This window comes from Podarcis gaigeae (genome assembly GCF_964106915.1).
Source record: "Podarcis gaigeae genome assembly, chromosome: 2".
NCBI lineage: Eukaryota > Metazoa > Chordata > Lepidosauria > Squamata > Lacertidae > Podarcis > Podarcis gaigeae.
Genome location: NC_139679.1, coordinates 112,125,628 through 112,141,190, shown reverse-complemented (window position 1 = coordinate 112,141,190; position 15,563 = coordinate 112,125,628). Strand labels below are relative to the sequence as shown.

General features: G+C 46.3%; 2 protein-coding genes across 3 annotated transcripts; one reads left to right on the top strand and one right to left on the bottom strand.

Moving 5' to 3' along the window:
- Positions 1-325: 325 nt before the first annotated feature.
- Positions 326-7,716, bottom strand: LOC310837879 (uncharacterized protein). 2 transcript variants are annotated; one of them, XM_083725090.1, is made up of 3 exons: positions 7,574-7,716; positions 2,368-2,860; positions 326-1,570 (listed from the first exon to the last, which is right to left on the bottom strand). In XM_083725090.1, the coding sequence occupies exons 2-3, from the start codon at positions 2,846-2,848 to the stop codon at positions 1,071-1,073; spliced, it is 981 nt and encodes a 326-aa protein (XP_083581216.1). In that variant the 5' UTR covers positions 2,849-2,860; positions 7,574-7,716; the 3' UTR covers positions 326-1,070. The 2 variants fall into 2 exon arrangements, with proteins under 2 accessions (XP_083581216.1, XP_083581217.1); XM_083725091.1 differs by lacking the exon at positions 7,574-7,716 and adding an exon at positions 4,175-4,411.
- Positions 7,717-7,830: 114 nt separating this feature from the next.
- On the top strand, positions 7,831-15,053 carry LOC310837399 (uncharacterized protein). The gene is made up of 2 exons (XM_083723952.1): positions 7,831-7,905; positions 12,416-15,053. Exon 2 carries the CDS (start codon positions 12,426-12,428, stop codon positions 14,466-14,468), a length of 2,043 nt encoding a protein of 680 aa, XP_083580078.1. The 5' UTR covers positions 7,831-7,905; positions 12,416-12,425; the 3' UTR covers positions 14,469-15,053.
- Positions 15,054-15,563: the final 510 nt, after the last annotated feature.

Below are 15,563 nucleotides of genomic sequence, written 5' to 3'. Positions count from 1 at the left end.
GAGTCGGATTTTATCTTAAAGATTACAGAATCATAGTTATGTGAGGCTACAATATAAACACACTCATATTAGGTAGTAAGCCCCAATACAGTGATACCTCAGGTTAAGTACTTAATTCGTTCCGGAGCTCCGTTCTTTACCTGAAACTGTTCTTAACCTGAAGCACCACTTTAGCTAATGGGGCCTCCTGCTGCCAGAGCCCGATTTCTGTTCTCATCCTGAAGCAAAGTTCTTAACCTGAAGCACTATTTCTGGGTTAGCGTACTCTGTAACCTGAGGCGTATGTAACCTGAAGCGTATGTAACCCGAGGTACCGCTGTAAATACAGCTGGACATACTGCACTGTTGTCACCATATACAGAGCTAAAGACGGCCTCTCAAAGTGTATTGCATCTAATATTCTCTCCATAGCATGCAGGGAGGGATGGCATCACTTTTGTGGAGAAAGCGTATTTTGAGAGGGGGTTGGATCCACACTATATCAGGTCTCATTGAAAACCAGTGCAAAATTGATAGTCACCTATGACTAACTAAACCCCCACTGATTTCAATACAAAGGGCAGCAAACATAGCCTGGATTTAACACAACAGGTCGATTTCATAGGTCTTCCTAGGCAGGAGGGAAAGGCTGGGTCTTGTTTTTGGAGCTGGCTAGCAAAAGCACTGCAAATAGCCACCCCAACCTTGCTCCCTACATCAAAGCCAGACAAAAAGGCTCTCAGTCATCACCCTCACAAAAGGGCAATAAAATACTTGTCCTGCGAACAGTTGTGAGCCAAAATATATAGGATAAATGCACAAAAGACAGTTGCTTTTCATACTCAATACAGTATCCAGAATTTTTTCAGGACATTTGCAGACTTAAGGTAAAATATGGCATGACCTTGTAAAGTTATTGGACTTTGTTTACTCCAATACAAAATCCTGCCACCAAAATCCTTACAAATTGTGTAGGTAAGCAGCATTTAGGTGCCCATCTAGTACACATCAGAAATGGGGAAATGGAATGGTAAAACAGGTACAGTGCAGTACTGTTTAAAATCATTTTGATCGGAGAGACCACGGAGAGGTTAATCATCAGTGGACACATTCTTTCCCGCCCTGGCTCTCAGAGAATTCACAGCTTTGTTGATTTCCAGAACTGAGGCCTGGAGTTCCTTATCAGCCTGGAATGCTGCTCCGTCCTTCCCTCCCACCACGGCTGCGATTTCTTCCAAGACATCCACCAGCAACTCAGGGATGCAGGCGTAGCTGGACATGACTTCAGCTGCGTGAATCTTGCCTGCCAATAGATCCAACAGGGAAAGGCAGTTTCTGATCCAGGACTGCTGCACTGACACTTCCTTCTGGAGAGCAAGCAGCTCACCACATTGGGCTTCAATCTGGGGGATCCTCTTATTTGCGGAGTTGATTCCAGTTTGCACCTTCTGCTCCTTTTGGGAGAGGCGTGCCATCTTGTCACTGTAGCCAGCCACTTCTGCTTTGCAGAGGTCCACAGCCTGTTGTGCCTCAATTAGTAGTTTCTCCGCTGAGTCCAAGGCCGCCTGGTAACCAATAGCCATGCCAGCTCCTAAAAGAAAAGACAAATCAGTGATAATTTCATCTGGGGTGTTATGTACTGAGTTGAATCGGATCCAAAATTCAGCAGTCTGATTGGTCCTAGAACAATAGGATCCAAAATTCAGCAGTCTGATTGGTCCTAGAACAATAGGACCAGAATGCAGCAGTCTGTTTGGTCCTAGAACAATAGGATTCAGAATGCAGCAGTCTGATTGGTCCTAGAACAATGCAGCAGTATGACTGGTCCGCAGGAGCCACCCAATCCAGCTCCGGGTGGAAGTGAATCCGCAACCTGATTGGCCTACAGTAGAATCCCGGAATTAGCCAATCACGTGCGGCCCATTGTGTAAATGATGTACCGTATTTTTTGCTCTATAAGACTCACTTTTTCCCTCCTAAAAAGTAAGGGGAAATGTGTGTGCGTCTTATGGAGCGAATGCAGGCTGCGCAGCTATCCCAGAAGCCAGAACAGCAAGAGGGATTGCTGCTTTCACTGCGCAGTGATCCCTCTTGCTGTTCTGGCTTCTGAGATTCAGAATATTTTTTTGTTTGTTTTTCTCCTCCAAAAACTAGGTGCATCTTGTGGTCTGGTGCGTCTTATAGAGCGAAAAATACGGTATATAAAGCAGATATTTTGGGGGAACTTTCATTCCTCACTACTATGAGCTGAATGAAGAGCATGAAATCCACACTTGACTCCGAGTATATTTCATGGGGGTATTGAGGGAATGGGTTGGGGTGAGATGTTTTGGTATCTTGAAGGTACCACTTCTGGTTCAAGACTTGCTGGCTCAGGGGATAACCTACCAATGAACGACCCCAGCCCTGGCAGGGCCATCATCCGGAGGCCGATTTCCCGGCCCACACGATTCCTTGCTACTCCCTCACGAGCCAGTCTCAGCTGCTCCTCTGTATGTTCCAGATGCAACTCCGCAGTTTTCAGCATTTCCTGGGACTTCTTCTCAGCTTCCTTGAGGGCAATGATCTGGGTTCCGAGGTCAGCCAAGTCCCCCTTCTTCTCCTGCAGGTCATCTTGCATGAGTTTCTTCATTGCTATCAGGGCCTCCGACTGGGAATCAAGTAGCTGCAGGCGAGACTCGAGACTCTGTTCAGCCTCGGAAAAACGCTGCAATGCTTTGGTGACCTGGCCACGGGTTTTAGCACACATCTCCTCCTTATTTGACCACGGGAAGAGCAGAAGCCCGGTGAGGAGCACAAGCTCTTGCATTCCCGCCTCCAGGTGTTCCTTGATGGAGGATTTATAAGTCGTATCGTGCACAAGAGCCATACTGCATGGGAGCTAGAAGGGGAAACAGAAATGGAGAGCATATTAAGCTTCGTGTAGCAAGCTTCATGCAGAAAGCCAGATTCAGAACTTAGTGAAAGGAGGCTAATTTGGGAGACCATTGTGAATTTATGAAAATGTTGCTCAAGGAATGTCCTGACGGAATAGTCCTCGCTTTACTCCACACATTAGGCAGCATCTATTCTAGATCAATGGGTGGCTCTGTGGGTTAAACCACAGAGCCTAGGACTTGCCGATCAGAAGGTCGGCGGTTCAAATCCCCACGACGGGGTGAGCTCCCGAGAGCCAGTGTGGTGTAGTGGTTAAGAGTGGTAGATTCATAATCTGGTGAACCGGGTTCGCTTCCCCGCTCCTCCACACGCAGCTGCTGGGTGACCTTGGGCTAGTCAAACTTCTCTGAAGTCTCTCAGCCCTACTCACCTCACAGAGTGTTTCTTGTGGGGGAGGAAGGGAAAGGAGATTGTTAGCCGCTTTGAGACTCCTTAGGGTAGTGATAAAGCAGGATATCAAATCCAAATCCAAATCCAGTCCCTGCTCCTGCCAACCTAGCAGTTCGAAAGAAAGCACGTCAAAGTGCAAGTAGATAAACAGGTACCACTCCGGCGGGAAGGTATATGGCGTATCCGTGCGTTGCTCTGGTTTGCCAAAAGTGGCTTAGTCCTGCTGGCCACATGACCCGGAAGCTGTACGCCGGCTCCCTCGGCCAGTAAAGCGAGATGAGCACCGCAACCCCAGAATCATCCACAACTGGACCTAATGGTCAGGGGTCCCTTTACCTTTACCTATTCTAGATCAAGGGTAGGCAAACTAAGGCCCGGGGGCCAGATCCAGCCCAATCACCTTCTAAATCTGGCCTGCAGACAGTCCGGGAATCAGCATGTTTTTACATGAGTAGAATGTGTCCTTTTATTTAAAATGCATCTCTGGGTTATTTGTGGGGGAAAGAAATTCGTTCTCCCCCCCAAAAAAATGTAGTCCAGCCCCCCACAACGTCTGAGGGACAGTGGACCAGCCTCCTGCTGAAAAAGTTTGCTGACCTCTTATTCTAGATCGCACCAGTTCTTCACATTAACTGTGAAAGAAAAATGCGCATCCCTAATCCAGAAATGACCACCACCCAGAGAGATACAGCTCCCTAGCTTGTCTCCCAAAAGTTTTATTATAGTACTTGCATTTTTTATGGCCCCAGGAACAAACATAGGAAGCTGCTGCTTTCTGGTCAGAGTTAGGATTTCTCTGTTATAGGACAATAATGTGATTTTTGCTGTTGTTGGATATTTAGTCCTTCCTTGGGCAGTACAGTCATACCTTGGATCCTGAATGCCTTGCGAGTCGAACGTTTTGGCTCCCGAATGCCACAAACCCGGAAGTGTGTGTTCCAGTTTGCGAATGTTCTTTGGAACCCGAACGTCCGACGAGGCTTCCGCGGCTTTTGATTGGTTGCTGGACCTTCCTGCAGCCAATCAGAAGCCGCGCCTTGGTTTCCGAATGTTTTGGAAGTCGAATGGACTTCTAGAATGGATTTCATTTGACTTCCGAGGTACGACTGTATACAAATTGAATTGAAATTAAAATAAACATGCATAAGATTGAGTTATTGGTGCATTATGTTGTACGTCCTTGAGCGTCACTGATCAAAGCAGAAACCACCCAGTGTGGATTCAGCAACAGTAGATTACTCATTCACTAGTTTTCTTCTTGGCTTTGGTCAGTGAAACCCATTGGCCCAAACGCAATAACTTGGAACGTGCTTGGAGAAGCCCATCGTAAGCCTCAGTTCATCCTGAATTGCAACATGGGCCTGTAAAAAACCCACCCTAAGATAATATCAACTCTCATTGCCATGGAATCCTCTTCCTCTCTCGTGAACCGCCTTAATTCTCACCCTCCTCAGGGGGAATTCCCTCCTCAGTGTGTTGGAAGCAGGGCTTGGTTTCTGTACGTAAGACAATTTCTCCTGAGATCAGCAAAGATGTGCCAACCGCCCTGAGGCAGTGGCCTCCACATTCCTTTTAGTCAAGTAATAGAGACAAATTGCCATCCTACCGATAAGGAATAAACTAAAGAAGGCCCTGAGGGGCAATAAAATGTAGAGGTGAAAACCAGGCAGGTGGGTCAACTTGGTGGGTTAAAATAAAAGTTGCATCATATGCCTGGACTTTGGGGGGTTCATTGGGAGGGAGATGTCAAATGCAAGAGAAAGCCAGTGTGGTTGCTTCCCAAAATTGGACTATGATTCCCATCAGCACTAATGATGATGATGATGATGATGATGATAATTAATAAGCAACTTATCTGACTGGGTTGCCCCAGCCACTCTGGGGGGCTTCCAACAAATGAAAACATTAAGCACAGTAAGACATCAGACATTAAAAACTGAATAGGGCTGCCTTCAGGTGTCTTCTAAAATCAGATATGCCCTTTTAAAATGTGTTTTTTGGGGGGGGCATTATTGGGCTGTTGTTTTTATTTTGATTATATATTTTGTGGTTTTATATTTTGATTTTGTTCTGTGATATAAATAAATATATGAATTCTATAAATAATAGTAATAATAGTTGTTTATTTCCTTGACATCTTATGGGAGGGGATTGCAAGAGGTTTTGTAAAGTGGATCATTTTAAATACTGCAAGAAAGACTATGAAGAGAATTATTATTAAGAAACGCAGAATAAGTGATAAAGAATGGGAAATCATCAGAGGTGTTGACGGAAGTCTAAAATATTGTATAAGATGAGAAGATATGTTGTATGCCTGCTGGAACTGATATGTTAAAATTATATATACCGGTGTATGTATGTATATATTATACACACATACACACACACACAGTGGTACCTCGGGTTACATACGCTTCAGGTTACAGACTCTGCTAACCCAGAAATAGTACCTCGGGTTAAGAACTTTGCTTCAGGATGAGAACAGAAATCGTGCTCCGGCGGCGCAGCAGTAGCGGGAGGCCCCATTAGCTAAAGTGGTGCTTCAGGTTAAGAAAAGTTTCAGGTTAAGAACGGACCTCCAGAACGAATGAAGCACTTAACCCGAGGTACCACTGTATATGACATCTGACGGGAGGGCGTTCCACATGGCAGGCGCCACTACCGAGAAGGCCCTTTACCCTCAAATATAAACAATGGCCAGGAATTATGGGGATAATGTAGTCCAACAGCTATGGAGGAACCCTAGCTAGAATTGAGATGAGACCATTTGTATGGCACACAGGCTTGTGTTTGCTCAGATTAAGGGAGAGGGTCCTCTCTTACCACCCCACTCAGGAATGCAAGCCCATTGTCCAAGGATATCAGGTCAGAAGTTAAGACAAGACCCACCTGAGGACCATAGCTGTCTTTATGAAATGTGGTCCAAAAGGGGAACTGGAGGATAGTGTGGCAAGTTAATCATCTATTTGTAACCAGCCGAAGTAGCTCTTTGGTGTCCTGAACCCCAGCACTGGCATGCTTCACTCACTCACATTTTACTGGGCATCCGCATGATGCCAGAACAGAAATCGTGTGGTGGCAGCAGGAGGCCCCATTAGGTAAAGTGGTACCTCAGGTTAAGAACAGTTTCAGGTTAAGAACGGACCTCCAGAACAAATTCAGTTCTTAACCCAAGCTGCCGCTGTAACATTATTGGCAAGTCTTGTAAGGCTGAACATACCCATTATTAATTTTTGTTAGATCTGTCCTGCCTGAAAAAAACATTCTGCATTATTTGGAAACTTGCATATACTAGCTCAGACTATTTGTCCATTCACTTCAGTACTGTCTACTCTGACTGGTAGCCAGTGGCCATCCCAATAAATTCCACTCCCTTTCATCTTCAAGCGAAGATACCAGGGTTTCAATCTTGGAATTTCTGCATTCAAACTCAATTCCTCCTTTCAAAATCAGTGCCCTGTGGTCCCTGCTACCGACAAATTGCGGGGGAGGGGGGATAGAAGTCATCTGTCATAAAACATACAGTGGTACCTCGGGTTACATACGCTTCAGGTTACAGACTCCGCTAACCCAGAAATATTATCTCGGGTTAAGAACTTTGCTTCAGAATGGGAACAGAAATCGTGCTCCGGCGGCGTGGCAGCAGCAGGAGGCCCCATTAGCTAAAGTGGTGCTTCAGGTTAAGAACAGTTTCGGATTAAGAACAGACCTCCAGAACGAATTAAGTACTTAACCCGAGGTACCACTGTACAGTCATACCTCATGTTACATTTGCTTCATGTTACGTTTTTTTTCAGGTTGCGTCCCGCGGCGACCTGGAAGTACCAGAAAGGGTTACTTCCGGGTTTCACCTTTCGTGCATGCGCAGAAGCACAAAATGGTGTCACGCGCATGCGCAGAAGCGGCAAATCACAACCTGCGTGTGCGCAGATGCGCCGCTGCAGGTTGCGTACCTTTCATGTTGCGAATGGGCCTCCAGAACGGATCCCGTTCGCAACCAGAGGTACCACTGTAAATGCTTTTCATTTGGTGCCAGAAACTCAATGTTACTGCCCACACTGGCGGAGGAATGGGGGGGGGAGCGCATTGCCCCTGGACCATCAGGGAGGGGGGTGCTATCATGGCTGCCCCCCCCGGATACACGCCGCGCAACCCCCCACGCCTGGCGCATGTCCCCAGGACGTGCGCAAGCCACGGCCCCGGTGCCGGAGCATGCAGCTTCGCCACTGACAGCCCATCCAACTTTTCCTTTGCTGTAGAGACTTACCCTGTTGGAAGCTGCCACTTGCGTAATCTTCGTTTGCTCTGGATCTCGTCCGTGCTTCCAAATCTACACTTTGCTTTCCAGGACCACCTGCAAATAACAGGGATGGTAAGCCAATCGGAATGTAAAATGCAAACGCGGCAGCTCTTCCCATTCCTCACCACCCAGCCCAAGGGTTTAAACATCAATTTGGGAGGAACTAGGATTTATGTCCATGTGCAGCCAGGTCTTTCGAAATGCTTGGGGTATGTGGCTTAACACACCCACAGCCTATTTATGGGGCCCTAAGTTGAGACCTGAGCACACTGCACCCTTGTCTTTTGGCTCGACGAAAGGTGAGTGAGCTTTGATGCAAGAGGGGATCCCTGGAGATTTTAGCACTGGCGGCTCATTTTACTGTAAAAATTAGTGTGAAATGAACAGGGTGGTGAGGAGGACTATTGAGGTGCTACAAATTTGTGGGCCTTGGGATTTTAATGGAGCGGCGTGGGGAATGGATGGAGAACATTACTAAAAAGCACAAAACTTCAATAGAGATTGGGAGAAATGTAGATTATGTCTAAAAGAACACTGTAAAAACTTGGACTCTTTGGCAGGCTTTTAATAACTCTTGCAATGTAACAGAGACTTTGGACATAACGGAGGACTGTAATTTGGATGAACGTATAATACAGTGGTACCTCGGGTTAAGAACTTAATTCGTCCCGGAGGTCCGTTCTGAACCTGAAACTATTCTTAACCTGAAGCACCACTTTAGCTAATGGGGCCTCCCACTGCCGCCGCACCGCCACTGCGTGATTTCTGTTCTCATCCTGAAGCAAAGTAACCTGAAATGTAACCTGAAGCGTCTGTAACCTGAGGTACCACTGTATGCAGTTGACAAACGTATTTTAAGAACCCACTGAGGGGAGGAGGGAAGTCCTGAGATTCAGAAGAATCTTGTTTTAATTTTGATATTTGCAACAATTTTATTCATATGAACGAATTTGTATAACCAATAAAAATTGTTATTATTATTATTTTAAAAAGAGAGAACAGCACTAATAAGTAAGCTTACGAAAGGGAGGGCAAGAAAAGGGATAACATATGGGGAAGATCATGGAAAAACATTAGCCATCATTTAAACACCCTTCAGTAGTGGAATAAGGGGTCAACACAGTAGTGGCTGATGCCTATCGGCAGAAGACAAAAAGAGGACAACAACAGTAGGTGGAGCCAGAGTAATGACAGGCGGTTTTTGCTCACATCCTTCTCTCTGCTGACTTCCACAAGGGCAGCACTGAGAGCATTGGCTGCCTCAACAGAACAACAGATTCCTAGTTTTATTGGGGGAAAGGAAGTAGATTCTAGTGAATCAGGGTAAGGGGCTGAATGCTAGGAATCGGGGGCTGCATCCACACCAGACCTTTAAGGCACGTTCAGGGCACATTTGCCCCTCCCAAGAATCCCGCGAACTGTAGTTTGTTATTGGCGCTGGGAGTTGTAGTTCTGTGAGGGGGTAAGCTACAATTCTCAGAATGTGGGGGGAAATGTGCTTTGAATGTCTGGTGTTTACACAGAGTGGGAATTCTGTAAACAGCAGAGCTGGGGAGGCGACAAGGAGCTAGCCCCCATCTGCACCCGGTGGGGCATACCGCATTTTTTAGAAGTAGACCATTTGAAAGTTCACACATTTGTGCAACATGTTTTGTAACGGGAAAAATGAAAAGGACAAAGAGCCCACCGACCGCTCTGCTTGTCCTTTGCTTGTTCTTTGTCCCTGCAAAGCACAGGTCTGGGAAGTTTCCCCCTTGAACTGCTCTTTAGCTTTTAATCAGAACAAACCTCAATCTGCGGGAAAGCCCATTGCCGTTTGCTCCAATGCGGTGTAAAAAAGCAGTTTCCCCAGGTAAAAGTAGCAGGACGAGAAGAAAAGTGTGTAAACCCTGAGAGAGATATTCACAAGAATGTACTCAGGGCAAATGGTTATCAGCTGGTGTTTGCATCATATGAAGGGACTGATATTGACCTATATTAAAGTGCCAATGCAATTTTATTTTTTATTTTTGTAGGTTTAAACTTGGTTACATGAACTTGCAAATTTCGTAGTTCTTTTTTCCCTCTTCAATATTATGAATCCAAACTAATTGTTTGATTGTGGACACATCACTCTTAACTAATAGGCCACATGTTTGGAACTATTCCTATCTGCAAGATAAGGTTTTATAGCCTCAAAACAGAGGAAGGCTCTCTGAGCCTTTTACGAGGGAATGTTAAGCAAGGGCTAATGAACCCATCCACTTTTATGACTATCTGCTTTTTCCATCTGTTCCCCCTGCCCTTCCCCAACTCAGACCTGGTTTGTTGTTATTGGGGTGGTTGATTAACGGCTTGTGTGTTTTTGTAAACCCAAAGGCAATCCAAGGCTGTCAATCCTTGAAGAAGGATAACAAAAAGTGAGGGCGGCAAATTGCAGATTCATTGCACTAAGCTGTCAATCCATTCATTTCCATGAATTGCTACATCTTCTTCCCATTTCAGAGAACACGGAAACCCTGACTTTCAGTATCGTTTCTTCCATCTAGCTAACCCATTAGACCGCCCCAAGACTTCCCTGCCTGGTCTCTTTCCTGTAACTCTCTCTTCTAGAATCCTCCTGATTCAAAGTTTTTTGGTTGTAGCTTCAGTACCTGCTACCTACCAAAAGAATCCAGAGACTGGGGCAGTGGCCTCTTGCACCCCCAGCTGTAACTCACAGACGCCACTAAGTTTTAAGAAAATCCTAACATTCTGGCCCCCTATACTGCCTTTAGTTAGCAAGCAGCATCCATAGTTGGGGAGGGTAGGATCACGATTGCAGGACCTTGCTTGTTTTTTACTGGAACTCAAAGAGCCACAAAACAGACCAAGATGCAAAACAACATATGCTTAGAACTAAAGAACTTTAGGGATTAGGGATGTGGCAGATTACATTTGCTTTTGAAGGCAAACCTACCAAATTGGCACATTCCAAAACACGCCACCATTCAAAATATACACTTCTCTGAATTTTGCAGTCCTGTTCTCCACCCAAGCAAGGTGTACAGGAATTTATGTTTTAAGATCAAGTGGACATGAAAATGCATATATTTGTGGAGATAACATACATGATCGCATTATAGCATATTAGGAGAAATTGCCACTAAAATGCTGTGGATTTTCATGAGACTTTTCCAAAGTTGCAAATTTGCTGCAGAAATTGGAGGACCAAATCTGAGATTGGATAAATGAGAGAATTGCAATTGGCAAATCCATGCATCCCTAACTCGCTTGGACTACTGCAATGAGCTCTATGTGGGGCTACTTTCGAAGGTGACCCGGAAACTACAACTAATCCAGAATGTGGTAGCTAGACTGATGACTGGGAGCAGCTGCCGAGACCACATAACACCGGTCTTGAAAGAGCTAAACTGGCTCCCAGTACGTTTCTGAGCACAATTCAAAGTGTTGGTGCTGACCTTTAAAGCCCTAAACGGCTTCAGTCCAGTATACCTGAAGGAGGTCCAGTGCCGAGGGCCTTCTGGCGGTTCCCTCGCTGCGAGAAGCCAAGTTACAGGGAACCAGGCATAGGGCCTTCTCGGTGGTGGCACCCCCCCCTGTGGAACGCCCTCCCACCAGATATTAAAGAGGAAAACAACTACCAGACTTTTAGAAGACATCTGAAGGTGGCCCTGTTTAGGGAAGTTTTTAATGTTTAATAGATTATTGTACTGTATTTTAATATTCTGTTGGAAGCCACCCAGAGTGGCTGGGGAAACCCAGCCAGATGGGCGGGGTATAAATAAATTATTATTATTATTATTATTATTATTATTATTATTATTATTATTAAGCTGCTGCTGCTGAGCACACTGACTTGTTTTGAGTGCCAGAACTGAGCTATGCTCACAGACTTTCCATTATAAAAATCCACACCTAAGTTTTCTTCATTTCAGCAGTCTAATTGTGGTATCAAGGAGAAGAATCATTTTGATGCTGCTCTTGTTGAACAGGAGTTGCTTACCCACTGGAAATCACCCTGAGATCTACTAGTAGATCCCAGTCTACTTTCTCCCCACCTCTGTTCTAAAGAACCCAACTCTCACTATGCTCTGATCTGACTTGGGTGTCTCCAAAGCTCAAGTATGTGTAGCCTATGACAAACTGGTACCTTCCAGATGTTGTTGGATTCCAGCTGCTGTCAGCCCTGCCAGCATGGCCAATGATGAGACATGATGGGAGTTGTAGTCCAAAATACGTGAAGGACACCAAGCTGGGGGAGGATGGTTTATATAATCAGTATTGCCCATGGATGCAGATAGTATCAGATGACCTACCACAAATCAGATCTGTAGAATTACGGCTGTTGGGAGTCACCTGCTGGCCGTCTCTCAAGGGGAAGGGAAATGGCCTACCAATCTTAGAATCATGGCTCCTTGTGTTTGTTCAGGAAACCAATTCATGGTACCAGTTTTCTGGCTCATATAACCCCTAAGCATTATTTCTGGTAAATGGCTAGAGTTATAATCTTGCAGCTTCAGGTACACGTTGACAAAAATATGCTCAGAGACATACAACTTCTGGTTCCCTATAGTATCAAGATTTTGCTTGTCTCAACAACCTACACTTGGTGAGGAATTTGTTGGTTTTAAGAGACCTATCACTAGTCAGGTGACTGCCCCTTGTGACTCAGGCTCCAGTTTTTAGGTGGATCTGTCTGGTTAAAAGAGTAATGTTAGTGAGTGAGTGAGTGAGTGAGTGAGTGAGTGAGTGAGTGAAAAAATTAAATGTGATGGGCTTGTTCTCAAGGTCCTCTTTCCAGAATGACATGTCACTTTTGTCCCCCAGGCTCTGCACAATGGCATCGCCAGAAGGAAAACCGCATGGTTTGGTCAAGGCTGTGGAGACCCTCAGCAAAGGACATGACGTCCGCAAAGAAACCGAGCTTCTCATGAAACCGTACGCCAACTGGGAAGAGTTTCTCATGCCAGCGCCCATCTCCATTGCTATCTTGGGGGAGCTGATCTTCATCTCCACAGGGCAGGGAGACTTCTCCATCAACCTGCTTCCACCAGAGGGAGGCTTCCAGCACCTCAAGTACCCAGAATCCTTCAAGGCCTCTTTGTGCCAAGTCAGCAATCGAGGTTGGACCGCCTTCAACGAGGCTCACGTCAACATGGACCAAATCAGGCTGCTGGCAAACGGCATTCCGGAACAGATGAAAACGATTGTGCGGACTCTCATCCAGGAGGCCGAGGTGGTCACCGCCTTGCTTCCTAACCAGCTGAGGAACCTACAGACAGCGACAGAGCAGTGTGGTGGGCTGGCCAAAGCGGTGAGGGCCAAATTCACCGATGTGATCAACCTCATTCAGGAACTCCTTGAGGCTTGTCTCAACGCCAAGCAGGGCTACGAGAAGGAGCTGGAGGAAGTGAAGACGGCTCTGGAGCAAGCCAAGATCAGAGAAAAGTCGGCCAAGGAGGCCAAGGAGATGGCTGAAAGGTACCACCACCAGATGAGGGAGCATGTGGAAGAGTCCTTCCAGCAGTACAAGAAAGCCATGGAATCCATCCCTACAGGCTGGGATGCAGTGGGAATGGAGCTGGTCACCACCCTCACTCAGACCCTTAGTGCTTTTTCGGTTGAGTTTACACGGATGGCAGCAGGGAGGCAGGGGAGTCTGGGAGAAGCAGCTGGCATGGGCAGTGGGGAGGGACTGGCCAGGATGTTTCCATTTATATCAGCTAGTGTCATCTGCTCCAAGTCCGCTGAGTTGTTAACGTTTGCTACCAGCTTGAAGAACGTCTTGGATGAACATGGAGGCCTTAAGGCATCTATGATTGTTGATGAGAAGAGTGGGGAGGTCAAGACAGAGTGGGTGAAGAAGAACCTGCAGAGGCTGAGAGACTCCATTGAGAAAGAGGAAGGGTGCGACCCCAAAGTCAAAGCCCAGGAGATTTGCCAAGGTGGGTTGGATATTTGCCAACAGTTGGAGAAGGTGGCCTCGGCAGTGGGTGGCCTTGGTTCTGTGGGGAAGAGCTTGCTGGATGGGATACACCAACTCCACAAGAAGGCCTTGGAGTTCGACTCCTATAGCAAGGCCTACACTCGGTCTCCGGCCTTTTCCCCCAAACCACCCAACGTGTCCAAGATGGGGGAAGCAGTAAACTCAGGGGTAGAAAATGCCCGTCTGAAGGTACAGCAGAGCCGGGAGACGCTGAAGGCCACGAGGGAGGAGTATCAGAGGAGCTTTGAAAACTTCAAGAAGCAGAACGAGGAATTGGTGGAGATTCTCTGCACCATGAGAGGCTATCAAGTTAAGGAGGTGGACTTTGACACGGCCAGAAAAATGCTCATCAAAGGCCTGGAAGCCCTGGGGCGGGTGAAGGAGCAATGGGAGAAGATGGTGAGGTTTTTCCAAATGATCTCCAACTTAATTGATTCCTGCTTGGTCTGGAGCGTGAAAGAATTTTCTGACACTGTGGATGGAGCCCAGAAGATCTCCAGCTACTCATCCAAAGCCTTCACAGCTGACCTGGTTTACGGGCATGTTTTTAACGCTTCCAGCATGGCCCAGCTGGTAGCCATGATTTCCGAGACTTACACCCTGGTGTCAGAGAAGTACCTCATGGAGCGTGTGAGCAGCTTAGGCCGCTTCCTGGCCATGGAAGCTGACCAACCAAGCCTGGCTGCTGAGCGAGCCGCATTAGCTGAGGGCTGCGACGCGGCACGGAAAGCGGTGAAGGAGCTGGTGCTGGAGAAGAAGGCAGAGTTCGAGAGAGGGCTGGAGGCCAGAGCACAGGCCATTGAAAGGGAGATCAGAGCCGTGCTGCCTGCAAATGGGGATACTGAGCCGCACCTGAGAGAGCTCAGCCTGGAGGAAGAAAGCAAGTTTCTGTAAGTACCGAAGAAAGGTCTCCAAACCATGGGTGGGTGTTGTCTGAGAAGGCTTTAGGAGGCAGGGAAGGAACCAAGAGAATGCTGGTGATTAACTCACAGGTCAAAGGTTCCACTTCACCACTGCTGCAAACACGAAACAAAAGTACCTTCGTTCTGTATGTTCATTAAAGCAACAATAAACATGAAAAGAGACTTGTGTGCGGCAGCAAGAATATTATTGGCACAAAATTGGAAACAAGAAGAATTACCGACAAAAGAAGAAGGGAGGATGAAACTGATGACTATGCAGAATTAGATAAATTAGCAGGAAGAATTCGAAAGCTGCGGGACCAGAGATTCACAGAAGACTGGCATAAATTTACGGACTATTTGGAGAGTAATTGTGATGATCATATTATGCTTGTAGGTTTGCAAGAAGTTTTGTAAGATGGACTATTTGAAATATTGCAAAAAAAAAAAAAGGTAACGAGGGGGGTCTGTTAGTTAAGATAATTAAAGGCAATAGCCATTTAAGAACTGCAGAATGAGTGATAAGAACGGAAGACCATTAGAGGGGCTGACGGAAGACCAAAGATTGTATGATGTGAAGTTCTGTTGTATGAATGATGACTAATATGTAAAAATTAATAAAAAATATATTAAAAAAGAAAAGAGACTTGTGTGTGTGTATGTGGCAACCTGCTGCCATCTGGTGGAAGAAGTGCTTGGTGTTTATTTGAAATTTGTTGGGGAAAACCATTTCCCCAGAACTTTCCAATTTTATTTTCTAATAATACTGATGATAATATTGGGTCGGGGACGTGTACTGATGCTGTGGGTGCCACTGGCGGGAAGGGTGTGGCTGTCTCCCCACTCCTCCATCAGTCCCTGCCTCTAGCTCAGGCATAGGCAAACTCCGGCCCTCCAGGTGTTTTTGAGACTACAATTCTGTTAAGTTGTGGGCGAACATAGCAGACGACACAGCAATTTCTCCAGAGCAGCTCTTTATTTGTAAGCTGGAAAGAACTGAACAGCAAACAGCTCAGCCGGCCTGCTTTTATAGGCAGCCGGCTGTCAACATTGTAGCAACAACAACCCAGGTTTTCCCGCCTAAAAT

What these genes read in the sequence shown, in the direction of transcription:
- LOC310837879 (XM_083725090.1), bottom strand. Translation starts at nt 2,848, where the DNA reads ATGGCTCTTGTGCACGATACGACTTATAAATCCTCCATCAAGGAACAC. An exon ending in AGGGCTGGGGTCGTTCATTG is followed by an intron (nt 1,571 to 2,367) that starts GTAGGTTATCCC and finishes CTTTTCTTTTAG; the next exon opens with GAGCTGGCATGGCTATTGGT.
- LOC310837399 (XM_083723952.1), top strand. Translation starts at nt 12,426, where the DNA reads ATGGCATCGCCAGAAGGAAAACCGCATGGTTTGGTCAAGGCTGTGGAG.